General features: G+C 50.9%; 1 protein-coding gene across 5 annotated transcripts in view; it reads left to right on the forward strand.

Annotated features, from left to right (window-relative positions):
- Positions 1-15,725, forward strand: part of slc29a3 (solute carrier family 29 member 3) — a 38,101-nt gene that overhangs the window by 6,039 nt on the left and 16,337 nt on the right. Inside the window, exons 2-6 of one of the 5 annotated variants that reach the window (XM_046368458.1) lie at positions 1,361-2,113; positions 2,449-2,691; positions 4,143-4,225; positions 10,141-10,219; positions 14,171-14,318. In XM_046368458.1, coding sequence (XP_046224414.1) covers positions 1,997-2,113; positions 2,449-2,691; positions 4,143-4,225; positions 10,141-10,219; positions 14,171-14,318 — 670 coding nt within the window. In that variant the 5' untranslated portion in view covers positions 1,361-1,996. Of the gene's footprint in view, positions 1-1,360; positions 2,114-2,448; positions 2,706-4,142; positions 4,226-5,605; positions 6,070-6,796; positions 7,264-10,140; positions 10,220-14,170; positions 14,319-15,725 lie in introns of those variants that run through there. The other 4 variants (XM_046368459.1, XM_046368460.1, XM_046368463.1 and 1 more) reach the window with 4 other exon arrangements.

Raw genomic sequence — 15,725 nt, forward strand, 5'->3', positions numbered from 1 at the left:
CCCCCTCCCCTGTCTCTGTCCTTCTCTCTCCTTCCTCTCTCTTCCCCCTCCCCTGTCTCTGTCCTTCTCTCTCCTTCCTCTCTCTTCCCCCTCCCCTGTCTCTGTCCTCTCTCTCCTTCCTATCTCTTCCCCCTCCCCTGTCTCTGTCCTCTCTCTCCTTCCTCTCTCTTCCCCCTCCCCCCTCCCCTTCCTCCTGTCTCTGTCCTTCTCTCTCCCTTCCTCTCTCTTCCCCCTCCCCTGTCTCTGTCCTTCTCTCTCCTTCCTCTCTCTTCCCCTCCCCTGTCCCCTTCTCCTTCCCTGTCCCCCCTGTCCTTCCTTCTCTCTCTTCCTCTCTCTTCCCCCTCCCCTGTCTCTGTCCTTCTCTCTCCTTCCTCTCTCTTCCCCCTCCCCTGTCTCTGTCCTTCTCTCTCCTTCCTCTCTCTTCCCCCTCCCCTGTCTCTGTCCTTCTCTCTCCTTCCTCTCTCTTCCCCCTCCCCTGTCTCTGTCCTTCTCTCTCCTTCCTCTCTCTTCCCCCTCCCCTGTCTCTGTCCTTCTCTCTCCTTCCTCTCTCTTCCCCCTCACCTGTCTCTGTCCTTCTCTCTCCTTCCTCTCTCTTCCCCCTCCCCTGTCTTTGTCCTCTCTCTCCTTCCTCTCTCTTCCCCCTCCCCTGTCTCTGTCCCTTCTCTCCTTCCTCTCTCTTCCCCCTCCCCTGTCTCTGTCCTTCTCTCTCCTTCCTCTCTCTTTCCCCCTCCTCTCTCTCCTTCCTCTCTCTTCCCCTCCCCTGTCTCTGTCCTCTCTCTCTCCTTCCTCTCTCTTCCCCCCCCCTGTCTCTGTACTTCTCTCTCCTTCCTGTCTCTTCCCCCTCCCCTGTCTCTGTCCTTCTCTCTCCTTCCTGTCTCTTCCCCTCTTCCCCCTCCCCTATCTCTGTCCTTCTCTCTCCTTCCTCTCTCTTCCCCCTCCCCTGTCTCTGTCCTTCTCTCTCCTTCCTCTCTCTTCCCCCTCCCCTGTCTCTGTCCTCTCTCTCCTTCCTCTCTCTTCCCCCTCCCCTGTCTCTGTCCTTCTCTCTCCTTCCTCTCTCTTCCCCCTCCCCTGTCTCTGTCCTCTCTCTCCTTCCTCTCTCTTCCCCCTCCCCTATCTCTGTCCTCTCTCTCCTTCCTCTCTCTTCCCCCTCCCCTGTCTCTGTCCTCTCTCTCCTTCCTCTCTCTTCCCCCTCCCCTGTCTCTGTCCTCTCTCTCCTTCCTCTCTCTTCCCCTCCCCTGTCTCTGTCCTTCTCTCTCCTTCCTCTCTCTTCCCCCTCCCCTGTCTCTGTCCTCTCTCTCCTTCCTCTCTCTTCCCCTCCCCTGTCTCTGTCCTTCTCTCTCCTTCCTCCCTCTGTCTGTAGGTGCTACAGCCTGACTACCCATACTGCCCTGGTCCCCAGTGTCAGCCTGACTACCCATACTGCCCTAGTCCCCACTGTCAGCCTGACTACCCATACTGCCCTAGTCCCCACTGTCAGCCTGACTACCCATACTGCCCTGGTCCCCACTGTCAGCCTGACTACCCATACTGCCCTAGTCCCCACTGTCAGCCTGACTACCCATACTGCCCTAGTCCCCACTGTCAGCCTGACTACCCATACTGCCCTGGTCCCCACTGTCAGCCTGACTACCCATACTGCCCTAGTCCCCACTGTCAGCCTGACTACCCATACTGCCCTAGTCCCCACTGTCAGCCTGACTACCCATACTGCCCTGGTCCCCAATGTCTACCTGACTACCCATACTGCCCTGGTCCCCAGTGTCAGCCTGACTACCCATACTGCCCTTGTCCCCAGTGTCGCCTGAGTCTTTCCCCCACACTATGGACCTCAACCTTGGGTAGAGCAGTCCTACACACCCCTGGAGAAACATTCCACCCTCTCTCCTTTCCTCCCTCTTCCCCCTCCCCTGTCTCTGTCCTTCTCTCTCCTTGTCTCCTCCTCCTGTCCCTCTCCATACCTCTCTCCTCTCTTGTCTCCCTCTTCCCCCTGTGTGTGATGATGGCTGATGGTACAGAGTCTCTACAAGCCAGTGTAAACTCCTACTGGGCAGCTTCTCCCATCCACGCCTCCGCTATGTCTGACGAGGAGACCGAGGGACAGGACACTGATGAGGTAAATGGCATCATCAAGTTTCAAGATGTGTTAGTCGTGTATATATATATATATATATATATACAGTGGGGCAAAAAAAGTATTTAGACAGCCACCGACTGTGCAAGTTCTCCCACTTAAAAAGATGAGAGAGGCCTTGTAATTTTCATCATAGGTACACTTCAACTATGGCAGACAAAATGAGAGAGAAAAACTCCAGAAAATCACATTGTAGGATTTTTAATCTAAAAACTCTGGACATTATAGTGAATATTAAACTGCTTTATTTTCAATGCTACACTAACCCAATGCGAACTTTTATAACTTTTCCCCATATCCACTTCCTTACATTGTAGATAGACAGGGCCCCTCTGCTGCCCAAGCAGCACCATGCAGGACCCCCGGGGGCCACGGGGCGGCCCCTAGCCTCCCGCCACTGTCCAGAAGACTCCTACTGTATGGTGTACATGATCTTCTTCCTGTTGGGCATCGGCTCTCTGCTCCCCTGGAACTTCTTCATTACAGCGAAACACTACTGGACCTACAAGCTGAGCAATAATACTGACGGGCACGGAGAGGAGCCGCGCTCAGACCTTAGTGTGAGTGTGTGAAGGTGTGTGTGTGTGTGTCTACTGCATTAAATCACTCGACAGCTGTAGGAATTGAAGTGTTCTTTCACTTGCAACACAATTATAAGAGGGGGGGGGAAGCGTAGCCTAGTGGTTAGAGTGTAGGGACGGCAGGTAGTCTAGTGGTTAGTGTGTAGGGACGGCAGGTAGCCTAGTGGTTAGAGTGTAGGGACGGTAGGTAGCCTAGTGGTTAGAGTGTAGGGGCGGTAGGTAGCCTAGTGGTTAGAGTGTAGGGACGGTAGGTAGCCTAGTGGTTAGAGTGTGGGGCGGCAGGTAGCCTAGTGGTTAGAGTGTAGGGGCGGCAGCGTAGCCTAGTGGTTAGAGTGTAGGGGCGGCAGGTAGCCTAGTGGTTAGAGTGTAGGGACGGCAGGTAGCCTAGTGGTTAGAGTGTAGGGGCGGCAGGTAGCCTAGTGGTTAGAGTGTAGGGGCGGCAGGTAGCCTAGTGGTTAGAGTGTAGGGGCGGCAGGTAGCCTAGTGGTTAGAGTGTAGGGGCGGCAGGTAGCCTAGTGGTTAGAGTGTAGGGGCGGCAGCGTAGCCTAGTGGTTAGAGTGTAGGGGCGGCAGCGTAGCCCAGTGGTTAGAGTGTAGGGGCGGCAGCGTAGCCTAGTGGTTAGAGTGTAGGGGCGGCAGCGTAGCCTAGTGGTTAGAGTGTAGGGGCGGCAGGTAGCCTAGTGGTTAGAGCGTTGGACTAGTCACCGAAAGGTTGCAAGATCAAATCCCAGAGCTGACAAGGTAAAAAATCTGTCGTTCTGCCCCTGAACAGGCCGTCATTGAAAATAAGAATTTGTTCTTAACTGACTTTCCTAGTTAAATAAAGATATAAATAGTGGGTGTCATTTTAAAGATGATTCTATTGCCAACATGTCTAGTTAAACTATAGTGTTAGCTGTTTCAAAAGCCACTTCAGAAAAACAGATTGTAATTTTGGTAGAAAGGAGTCCTGACTGCGTGTGTGTACATGTGGCCGATGTGAAATGGCTAGCTAGTTAGCGGTGGCTAATAGTGTTTCAGTCGGTGACGTCACTCGCTCTGAGACCTCGAAGTAGTGGTTCCCCCTTTGCTCTGCAAGAGCCGCGGCTTTTGTGGCGCGATGGGTAACGATGCTTCGTGAGTGACTGTTGTTGATGTGTGCAGAGGGTCCCTGGTTCGAGCCCAGTTTGGGGCGAGGAGAAGTATAGCGTGTTACTGTACAGACACTGAGCTCTGACATCATGTATAGCGTGTTACAGTACAGACACTGAGCTCTGACATCATGTTTAGCGTGTTACTGTACAGACACTTAGACTAAATCTACCATTTTCAACCCGTATAAGGGTTGACGGGCTGTGAGTGGGGAAGGTCTATGATGAATGCCCTGACTGTTAGACTCTCTGGTGTCTGCTAAATGAATACAATGTAAATGTTTCCCTCTGGCCTTGACAGGAGTACTTTGAGAGCTATCTGGCCATCGCCTCTACAGTGCCTTCGGTCCTCTGTCTGGTCCTCAACTACCTGTTAGTTAACAGGTAACCTCTACAGTGCCTTCGGTCCTCTGTCTGGTCCTCAACTACCTGCTAGTTAACAGGTAACGTCTACAGTGCCTTCGGTCCTCTGTCTGGTCCTCAACTACCTACTAGTTAACAGGTAACGTCTACAGTGCCTTCGGTCCTCTGTCTGGTCCTCAACTACCTGTTAGTTAACAGGTAACCTCTACAGTGCCTTCGGTCCTCTGTCTGGTCCTCAACTACCTGCTAGTTAACCGGTAACGTCTACAGTGCCTTCGGTCCTCTGTCTGGTCCTCAACTACCTACTAGTTAACAGGTAACCTCTACAGTGCCTTCGGTCCTCTGTCTGGTCCTCTGTCTGGTCCTCTGTCTGGTCCTCTGTCTGGTCCTCAACTACCTGCTAGTTAACAGGTAACCTCTACTGTGCCTTCGGTCCTCTGTCTGGTCCTCAACTACCTACTAGTTAACAGGTAACCTCTACAGTGCCTTCGGTCCTCTGTCTGGTCCTCTGTCTGGTCCTCAACTACCTGCTAGTTAACAGGTAACCTCTACAGTGCCTTTGGTCCTCTGTCTGGTCCTCTGTCTGTTCCTCAACTACCTACTAGTTAACAGGTAACCTCTACAGTGCCTTTGGTCCTCTGTCTGGTCCTCTGTCTGTTCCTCAACTACCTACTAGTTAACAGGTAACCTCTACAGTGCCTTTGGTCCTCTGTCTGTTCCTCAACTACCTACTAGTTAACAGGTAACCTCTACAGTGCCTTCGGTCCTCTGTCTGGTCCTCAACTACCTACTAGTTAACAGGTAACGTCTACAGTGCCTTTGGTCCTCTGTCTGTTCCTCAACTACCTGCTAGTTAACAGGTAACGTCTACAGTGCCTTCGGTCCTCTGTCTGGTCCTCAACTACCTGCTAGTTAACAGGTAACCTCTACAGTGCCTTTGGTCCTCTGTCTGGTCCTCAACTACCTACTAGTTAACAGGTAACCTCTACAGTGCCTTTGGTCCTCTGTCTGGTCCTCTGTCTGTTCCTCAACTACCTACTAGTTAACAGGTAACCTCTACAGTGCCTTCGGTCCTCTGTCTGTTCCTCAACTACCTGCTAGTTAACAGGTAACCTCTACAGTGCCTTCGGTCCTCTGTCTGTTCCTCAACTACCTGCTAGTTAACAGGTAACCTCTACAGTGCCTTCGGTCCTCTGTCTGGTCCTCAACTACCTACTAGTTAACAGGTAACCTCTACTGTGCCTTCGGTCCTCTGTCTGGTCCTCAACTACCTACTAGTTAACAGGTAACCTCTACAGTGCCTTCGGTCCTCTGTCTGGTCCTCTGTCTGGTCCTCTGTCTGGTCCTCTGTCTGGTCCTCTGTCTGGTCCTCTGTCTGGTCCTCTGTCTGTTCCTCAACTACCTGCTAGTTAACAGGTAACCTCTACAGTGCCTTTGGTCCTCTGTCTGGTCCTCTGTCTGTTCCTCAACTACCTACTAGTTAACAGGTAACCTCTACAGTGCCTTTGGTCCTCTGTCTGGTCCTCTGTCTGTTCCTCAACTACCTACTAGTTAACAGGTAACCTCTACAGTGCCTTTGGTCCTCTGTCTGGTCCTCTGTCTGTTCCTCAACTACATACTAGTTAACAGGTAACGTCTACAGTGCCTTCGGTCCTCTGTCTGGTCCTCAACTACCTACTAGTTAACAGGTAACCTCTACAGTGCCTCCGGTCCTCTGTCTGGTCCTCAACTACCTACTAGTTAACAGGTAACCTCTACAGTGCCTTCGGTCCTCTGTCTGGTCCTCAACTACCTGCTAGTTAACAGGTAACCTCTACAGTGCCTTCGGTCCTCTGTCTGGTCCTCAACTACCTGCTAGTTAACAGGTAACCTCTACAGTGCCTTCGGTCCTCTGTCTGGTCCTCTGTCTGGTCCTCAACTACCTACTAGTTAACAGGTAACATCTACAGTGCCTTCGGTCCTCTGTCTGGTCCTCAACTACCTACTAGTTAACAGGTAACCTCTACAGTGCCTTCGGTCCTCTGTCTGGTCCTCTGTCTGTTCCTCAACTACCTACTAGTTAACAGGTAACCTCTACAGTGCCTTTGGTCCTCTGTCTGTTCCTCAACTACCTACTAGTTAACAGGTAACCTCTACAGTGCCTTCGGTCCTCTGTCTGGTCCTCTGTCTGTCTCTCAACTACCTACTAGTTAACAGGTAACCTCTACAGTGCCTTCGGTCCTCTGTCTGGTCCTCAACTACCTACTAGTTAACAGGTAACCTCTACAGTGCCTTCGGTCCTCTGTCTGGTCCTCAACTACCTACTAGTTAACAGGTAACCTCTACTGTGCCTTCGGTCCTCTGTCTGGTCCTCAACTACCTACTAGTTAACAGGTAACCTCTACAGTGCCTTCGGTCCTCTGTCTGGTCCTCTGTCTGGTCCTCTGTCTGGTCCTCTGTCTGGTCCTCTGTCTGTTCCTCAACTACCTGCTAGTTAACAGGTAACCTCTACAGTGCCTTTGGTCCTCTGTCTGGTCCTCTGTCTGTTCCTCAACTACCTGCTAGTTAACAGGTAACCTCTACAGTGCCTTCGGTCCTCTGTCTGGTCCTCTGTCTGGTCCTCAACTACCTACTAGTTAACAGGTAACCTCTACAGTGCCTTCGGTCCTCTGTCTGTTCCTCAACTACCTACTAGTTAACAGGTAACCTCTACAGTGCCTTCGGTCCTCTGTCTGGTCCTCTGTCTGTTTCTCAACTACCTACTAGTTAACAGGTAACCTCTACAGTGCCTTCGGTCCTCTGTCTGGTCCTCAACTACCTACTAGTTAACAGGTAACCTCTACAGTGCCTTTGGTCCTCTGTCTGTTCCTCAACTACCTACTAGTTAACAGGTAACCTCTACAGTGCCTTCGGTCCTCTGTCTGGTCCTCTGTCTGGTCCTCAACTACCTACTAGTTAACAGGTAACCTCTACAGTGCCTTCGGTCCTCTGTCTGGTCCTCAACTACCTACTAGTTAACAGGTAACCTCTACAGTGCCTTCGGTCCTCTGTCTGGTCCTCAACTACCTACTAGTTAACAGGTAACCTCTACAGTGCCTTCGGAACATCATTAGAGGAACCAGATTCATTCAGCCAATCAGTAGGCCTGGCTACAAACACTTGGAGCCTGTGAGGTCACGTGTTCTCTCAGCCAAACAGACGGTCTGTTCTGGATATAAAGGACTCAGTATCCTTCCACACCGCGACCTTCATATCACAGTCCTGCAGTGTGTTTGGACCTTTAAGTGTTAAGGCATCACTGCTACTTCCTGAAACGTAACCCGTTTTGGCCCTTTAAGAGCTTTCCTTGTATTAACGTCCATTGTCCTCCGAGAGTTGCTAAATCTCCTCTACTAAAGGAGATGGGTAAGCGCCTGATCCCAGATCTGTGTGTGCTGTCTTGCCATCTCCTAGTTAGTTAACAACTCACGACTGCACAAACAGATCTGGGATCAGGCTTGGTCTGGGACATTCTACAGTTATGAACATAGTCTACTGATCTGGGATCAGGCTTGGTCTGGGACAGTCTACAGTTATGAACACAGTCTACAGTTATGAACATAGTCTACTGATCTGGGATCAGGCTTGGTCTGGGACATTCTACAGTTATGAACATAGTCTACTGATCTGGGATCAGGCTTGGTCTGGGACAGTCTCCAGTTATGAACATAGTCTACTGATCTGGGATCAGGCTTGGTCTGGGACAGTCTACAGTTATGAACACAGTCTCCAGTTATGAACATAGTCTACTGATCTGGGATCAGGCTTGGTCTGGGACAGTCTCCAGTTATGAACACAGTCTCTCCGTCCCTCTGGCTGAACGGAATGTTACGTATTAATGATGTTGTACACTTGAGCAAGATGCTTGACCCCTGATAATTGCTCTCGTGGTTCTACTGTGCGGATGGCCCATTGCCTCCATCCCCTCTGGGTGTGTCTCTGGGTGTGTCTCTGTAAGTATATTTTCTGTGTACTTAGTTTAAAGTGGCAGGTAGGTCTGAATAAACCATCACAGTCTCTCATATGCGTTGACCAGACCTGGGTTCAAATAGTATTTTAAATCATTTCAAAATAGTTTCATATGTGCTTGATTTGAGCATGGCCCAATGAGACCAACAGAATGGTCTGTATAAACCCCGCCCACCTAGCACTCCAGCTAGGCTAAAGAAAACGGCTCAAAAGTATTTGAAAGATTTTAAATAGTACTTGAACCCAGGTCATGTGTTGAGCAGTCTTTGCCGTCTAGTTTAATCCACTCGGTCTACTTCCTGTGTGATCAGCAACACCATAATCAAATCAAATCAAATGTATTTATATAGCCCTTCGGACATCAGCTGATGTCTCAAAGTGCTGTACAGAAACCCAGCCTAAAACCCCAAACAGCAAGCAATGCAGGTGTAGAACCACACCATTAATCCTCATACGTAGGTTTGGTTCTCTCCGAGCAGAACACGGACATGCGGAGCAAATGTCTTATACAACATTACTGTTGTTTTGTCCCTCTTGAGCCACTGAAGCAACAACATAGCCAGAAACACTATCTCAAAAATAAATCACGAAATCTGTCATACATGTTGACAGCCAGGCCGTTTTAGGGCCTAGCTTTCTGCTCTCTCATCTTTCTGCTCTCTCCTCTTTCTGCTCTCTCCTCTTTCTGCTCTCTCCTCTTTCTCGTTGAATGACGACAAACACATTGAAGAATCACGTCCCCTACTGTTGACCAACCCCTCAGTCAGGCAGTCTCTCTGTCAGTCTCTCTCTGTCAGTCTCTCTGTCAGTCTCTCTGTCAGTCTCTCTGTCAGTCTCTCTGTCAGTCTCTCTCTCTGTCTCTCTCTCTGTCAGACTCTCTCTGTCAGTCTCTCTCTCTGTCAGTCTCTCTCTCTGTCTCTCTCTCTCTGTCTCTCTCTCTGTCTGTCTCTCTCTCTCTGTCTCTCTCTCTCTCTCTCTCTCTGTCTCTCTCTCTGTCTCTCTCTCTGTCTGTCTCTCTCTCTGTCAGTCTCTCTCTGTCTGTCTCTCTCTGTCTCTCTCTCTGTCTCTCTCTCTGTCTCTCTCTCTGTCTGTCTCTCTCTGTCAGTCTCTCTGTCAGTCTCTCTCTGTCAGTCTCTCTCTGTCAGGCTGTCTCTCTCTGTCTCTCTCTCCGTCTCTCTCTCTGTCAGTCTCTCTCTCTCTGTCAGTCTCTCTCTGTCAGGCTTTCTCTCTCTGTCTCTCTCTCTGTCAGTCTCTCTCTGTCTCTCTCTCTCTGTCAGTCTCTCTCTGTCAGGCTGTCTCTCTCGGTCTCTCTCTCTGTCAGTCTCTCTCTCTCTGTCAGTCTCTCTCTCTCTGTCAGTCTCTCTGTCAGTCTCTCTCTGTCAGTCTCTCTGTCAGTCTCTCTCTCTCTCTCTCTCTCTCTCTCTCTCTCTCTCTCTCTCTCTCTCTCTCTCTCTCTCTGTCTCTCTCTCTCTCTCTGTCTCTCTCTCTCTCTCTCTCTCTCTGTCAGTCTCTCTCTCTCTGTCTCTCTCTGTCAGTCTCTCTCTCTCTCTCTCTCTGTCTCTCTCTGTCAGTCTCTCTCTGTCAGTCTCTCTCTCTGTCAGTCTCTCTCTCTGTCAGTCTCTCTCTCTGTCAGTCTCTCTCTCTGTCAGTCTCTCTCTCTGTCAGTCTCTCTCTCTGTCAGTCTCTCTCTCTGTCAGTCTCTCTCTGTCAGTCTCTCTCTCTGTCAGTCTCTCTCTCTGTCAGGCTGTCTCTCAGTCTGTCTCTCTCTGTCTGTCTCTCTCTCTCTCTGCCTCTCTCTCTGTCAGTCTCTCTCTGTCAGTCTCTCTCTGTCAGTCTCTCTCTGTCAGTCTCTCTCTCTGTCTCTCTCAGTCAGTCTCTCTCAGTCTGTCTCTGTCTCTCTCTCTCTCTGTCTCTCTCAGTCAGTCTCTCTCTGTCTGCCTCTCTCTCAGGTTGTCCCCAGCGGTGCGTATCCTGTCGTCTCTGCTCATCATCTTGGCTGTGTTCATAGTGACCACGGTCATGGTCAAGGTGTGTACTATATACTACTGGTCTCTTAGAAATGTCCTTGTTTCCCCATGAAAACCGGTCTCTTAGAAATGTCCTTGTTTCCCCATGAAAACCGGTCTCTTAGAAATGTCCTTGTTTCCCCATGAAAACCGGTCTCTTAGAAATGTCCTTGTTTCCCCATGAAAACCGGTCTCTTAGAAATGTCCTTGTTTCCCCATGAAAACCGGTCTCTTAGAAATGTCCTTGTTTTCCCATGAAAACCGGTCTCTTAGAAATGTCCTTGTTTTCCCATGAAAACCGGTCTCTTAGAAATGTCCTTGTTTTCCCATGAAAACCGGTCTCTTAGAAATGTCCTTGTTTTCCCATGAAAACAAACATGAAATGAGTTGCAAAGTGAATAGGAAATACAGTCAAGACATTGACAAGGTTATAAATAATGATTTTTAATTGAAATAATAATTGTGTCCTTCAAACTTTGCTTTTGTCAAAATAATCCTCCATTTGCTGCAATTACAGCCTTGCAGACCTTTGGAATTCTAGTTGTCAATTTGTTGAGGTGATCTGAAGAGATTTCACCCCATGCTTCCTGAAGCACCTCACACAAGTTGGATTGGCTTGATGGGCACTTCTTACGTACCATACGGTCAAGCTGCTCCCACAACAGCTCAATAGGGTTGAGATCTGGTGACTGTGCTGGCTACTCCATTATAGACAGAATACCAGCTGACTGCTTCTTCCCTAAATAGTTCTTGCATAGTTTGGAGCTGTGGGTCATTGTCCTGTTGTAGGTGTAAATGAGCTCCAATTAAGCGCCACCCCCAGGCCATCACATTGCCTCCCCCAGACCATCACATTGCCTCCCCCAGGCCATCACATTGCCAGGCCATCATTGCCTCCCCAGGCCATCACATTGCCTCCCCAGACCATCACATTGCCTCCCCAGGCCATCACATTGCCTCCCCCAGACCATCACATTGCCTCCCCCAGGCCATCACATTGCCTCCCCCAGGCCATCACATTGCCTCCCCCAGACCATCACATTGCCTCCCCCAGACCATCACATTGCCTCCCCCAGACCATCACATTGCCTCCCCAGACCATCACATTGCCTCCCCCAGACCATCACATTGCCTCCCCCAGGCCATCACATTGCCTCCCCCAGGCCATCACATTGCCTCCCCCAGACCATCACATTGCCTCCCCCAGACCAACACATTGCCTCCCCCAGACCATCATTGCAGACCATCACATTGCCTCCCCCCAACACATTGCCTCCCCAGACCAACACATTGCCTCCCCAGACCAACCTCCCCCAGACCAACACATTGCCTCCCCCAGACCATCCTCCCCAGACCATCACATTGCCTCCCCCAGACCATCACATTGCCTCCCCCAGACCATCACATTGCCTCCCCAGACCATCACATTGCCTCCCCCAGGCCATCACATTGCCTCCCCAGGCCATCACATTGCCTCCCCAGGCCATCACATTGCCTCCCCCAGGCCATCACATTCTCCCCAGGCCATCACATTGCCTCCCCAGGCCATCACATTGCCTCCCCAGGCCATCACATTGCCTCCCCAGGCCATCACATTGCCTCCCCCAGGCCATCACATTGCCTCCCCCAGGCCATCACATTGCCTCCCCCAATCACATTGCCTCCACCTCCCCAGACCATCACATTGCCTCCCCCAGACCATCACATTGCCTCCCCCAGACCATCACATTGCCTCCCCCAGACCAACACATTGCCTCCCCCAGACCAACACATTGCCTCCCCCAGACCAACACATTTCCCCCAGACCATCACATTGCCTCCCCCAGACCATCACATTGCTTTTTGCCTCCCCCAGACCATCACATTGCCTCTCCCAGGCCATCACACTGCCTCCCCCAGGCCATCACATTGCCTCCACCAGGCCATCACATTGCCTCCACCAGGCCATCACATTGCCTCCCCCAGGCCATCACATTGCCTCCCCCAGGCCATCACATTGCCTCCCCAGACCATCACATTGACTCCACCAGGCCATCACATTGCCTCCCCCAGACCATCACATTGCCTCCCCCAGACCATCCCATTGCCTCCCCAGGCCATCACATTGCCTCCCCAGGCCATCAAATTGCCTCCCCCAGGCCATCTTCACATTGCCTCCATCCCCCAGGCCATCACACTGCCTCCCCCAGGCCATCACATTGCCTCCCCCAGACCATCACATTGCCTCCACCAGGCCATCACATTGCCTCCCCCAGACCATCATTGCCTCCCCCAGACCATCACATTGCCTCCCCAGACCATCACATTGCCTCCCCATCACATTGCCTCCACCAGGCCATCACATTGCCTCCCCCAGACCATCCCATTGCCTCCCCCAGGCCATCACACTGCCTCCCCCAGACCATCACATTGCCTCCCCAGACCATCACATTGCCTCCCCAGACCATCACATTGCCTCCCCCAGACCATCACATTGCCTCCCCCAGACCATCACACTGCCTCCACCAGGCTTGACAGATGGTTCACTCCTCCAGCATCTTTTCATTTTTTCTGTGTCTCATGAATGTTCTTCTTTGTGATCTGAACACCTGCGAAAGTAGATTCGTCTGTCCACAACACTTTTTTCCCCCCAATCTTCCTCTGTCCAGTGTCTGTGTTCTTTTGTCCATCTTAATCTTTTATTTTTATTGTCCAGTCTGAGATATGGCTATTTCTTTGTATCTCTGCCTAGAAGGCCAGCATCCTGGAGTCGCCTCTTCACTGTTGATGTTGAGACTGGTGTTTTGTGGGTACTATTTAATGAAGCTGCCAGTTGAGGACTTGTGAGGCGTCTGTTTCTCAGACTAGAGACACTAATGTACATGTCCTCTTGCTCAGTAGTGCACCTGGGCCTCCCACTCCTCTTTCTATTCTGGTTAGAGCCAGTTTGCTCTGTTCTGTGACGGGAGTTGTACACAGCGTTGTACGAGATCTTCAGTTTCTTGGCAATTTCTCGCATGGAATAGCCTTCATTTCTCAGAACAAGAATAGACTGACGAGTTTCAGAAGAAAGGTCTTTGTTTCTGGCCATTTTGAGCCTGTAATCGAACCCATAAATGCTGATGCTCCAGATACTCAACTAGTCTAAAGAAGGCCAGTTTTATTGCTTCTTTAATCAGGACAACAGTTTTCAGCTGTGCTAACATAATTGCAAAAGGGATTTCTAATGATCTATTACCCTTTTAAAATTATAAACTTGGATTAGCTAACACAACGTGCCATTGGAACACAGGAGTGATGGTTGCTGATAATGGGCCTCTGTACCCCTATATAGATATTCCATTAAAAATCAGCCATTTCCAGCTACAATAGTCATTTATAACATTAACAATGTCTACACTGTATTTCTGATCAATTTGATGTTATTTTAATGGACAAAAAATTTGCTAAAAAAAATTGTGAGTGACTCCAAACATTTGAATCGAAGTGTATCTGTATATATTTATGGCTTTACAACATGACTTGGGTAACATGGTTTATTGTGTAAATGTCAAGTCTGTAAAGTACAGTTTATTTTCTATACAGCCATAATGTACAGTACCAGTCAAACAGTTTGGACACACCTACTCATTCCAGGGTTTTTCTTTATTTTAACTATTTTTTTACATTTGTAGAATAATAATGAAGACATCAAAACTATTAAAAAACACACATGAGAATCATGTAGTAACCCCCCCCAAAAAAATATATTTTATATTTGAGCAGTCGCCCTTTTGCATTGGCATTCTCTCAACCAGCTTCATGAGGTAGTCACCTGGAATGCATTTCAATGAACAGGTGTGCCTTGTTAAAAGTTTATTTGTTTCCTTCTACAATGTAGAAAATAGTCAAAGTAAAGAACCCTGGAATGAGTATGCGCGTCCTAACTTTTGACTGGTACTGTATGCGTGTCTAAGACATTTTTCACCTCATTAAAGTTGATGCTCCTGTACAGGTGGATTCCTCTGGTTGTAGAGAGCAGTTCTTCTTTGGGACTTTAGCCAGTGTTGCTATGGTCAGCGGGGCGTCCAACCTCTTCTCTGGCTCTGTGTTCGGGATCAGTGGGCATTTTCCTATGAGGATATCACAGGCACTCATATCAGGTATTACACACACACACACACACACACACACACACACACACACACACACACACACACTAAGTCTCTCATATTGGGAAGATGAATCTGTCTACATGCCAATATCATATACCCAACAGTCTAGTCTACATGATAACAAACCACCCAAACTGTTCCCTTGGAGAGTCTCTGTATCTGTCCCATCATTGCTGACATCATCTTAGTTTCATACCAACAACTGAAACACCCATCAGCTGATTTGACTTCCTTCTCCTGCTTAACCCAGACATCATTTTATAACAGCATAACACAGTCAGTCATTTTGCCCTCCCCCATCCCTCTCCCCCATCTCTCTCTCCCCCATCCATCTCTCCTCACCCCTCTCTCCCCATCCCTCTCCCCCATCTCTCTCCCCCATCCCTCTCCCCCTCTCTCTCTCCCCCACCTCTCTCTCCCCACCCCTCTCTTCTCTCTCTCCCCCACCCCTCTCTCCCCCACCCCTCTCTCCCCCACCCCTCTCTCCCCCACCTCTCTCTCCCCACCCCTCTCTCCCCACCCCTCTCTCCCCACCCCTCTCTCCCCCACCTCTCTCTCCCCTCTCTCCCCCATCCCTCTCCCCCATCTCTCTCTCCTCACCCCTCTCTCCCCCCACCCCTCTCTCCCCCCTCTCTCCCCCATCTCTCTCTCCTCACCCCTCTCTCCCCCATCTCTCTCCCCCACCCCTCTCTCCCCCACCCCTCTCTCCCCACCCCTCTCCCCACCCCTCTCTCCCCCATCTCTCTCTCCACCCCTCTCTCCCCCACCTCTCTCCCCCATCTCTCTCTCCACCCCCTCTCTCCCCACCTCTCTCCCCCATCCCTCTCCCCATCCCTCTCCCCCCATCTCTCTCTCTCTCACCCCTCTCTCCCCCACCCCTCTCTCCCCATCTCTCTCTCCCCCATCTCTCTCTCCTCACCCCTCTCTCCCCCATCTCTCTCCCCCACCCCTCTCTCCCCCACCCCTCTCTCCCCACCCCTCTCCCCACCCCTCTCTCCCCCATCTCTCTCTCTCTCTCTCCCCCCACCCCTCTCTCCCCACCCCTCTCTCCCCCATCCCTCTCTCCCCACCCCTCTCTCCCCCATCTCTCTCTCCCCACCCCTCTCTCCCCACCCCTCTCTCCCCACCCCTCTCTCCCCACCCCCTCTCCCCCACCCTCTCTCCCCACCCCTCTCTCCCCACCCTCTCTCCCCACCCCCTCTCCCCCATCCCTCTCGTCCATCCCTCTCTCCCCACCCCTCTCTCCCCCATCCCTCTCTCCCCATTCCTCTCCCCATCTCCCCACCCCTCCTCTCTCCCCATTCATCTCCCCACCCCTCTCTCCCCCACCCCTCTCTCTCCACCCCTCTCTCCCCCACCCCTCTCTCTCCCACCCCTCTCTCTCCCCACCCCTCT

Source organism: Oncorhynchus gorbuscha, linkage group LG11 (genome assembly GCF_021184085.1).
Source record: "Oncorhynchus gorbuscha isolate QuinsamMale2020 ecotype Even-year linkage group LG11, OgorEven_v1.0, whole genome shotgun sequence".
NCBI lineage: Eukaryota > Metazoa > Chordata > Actinopteri > Salmoniformes > Salmonidae > Oncorhynchus > Oncorhynchus gorbuscha.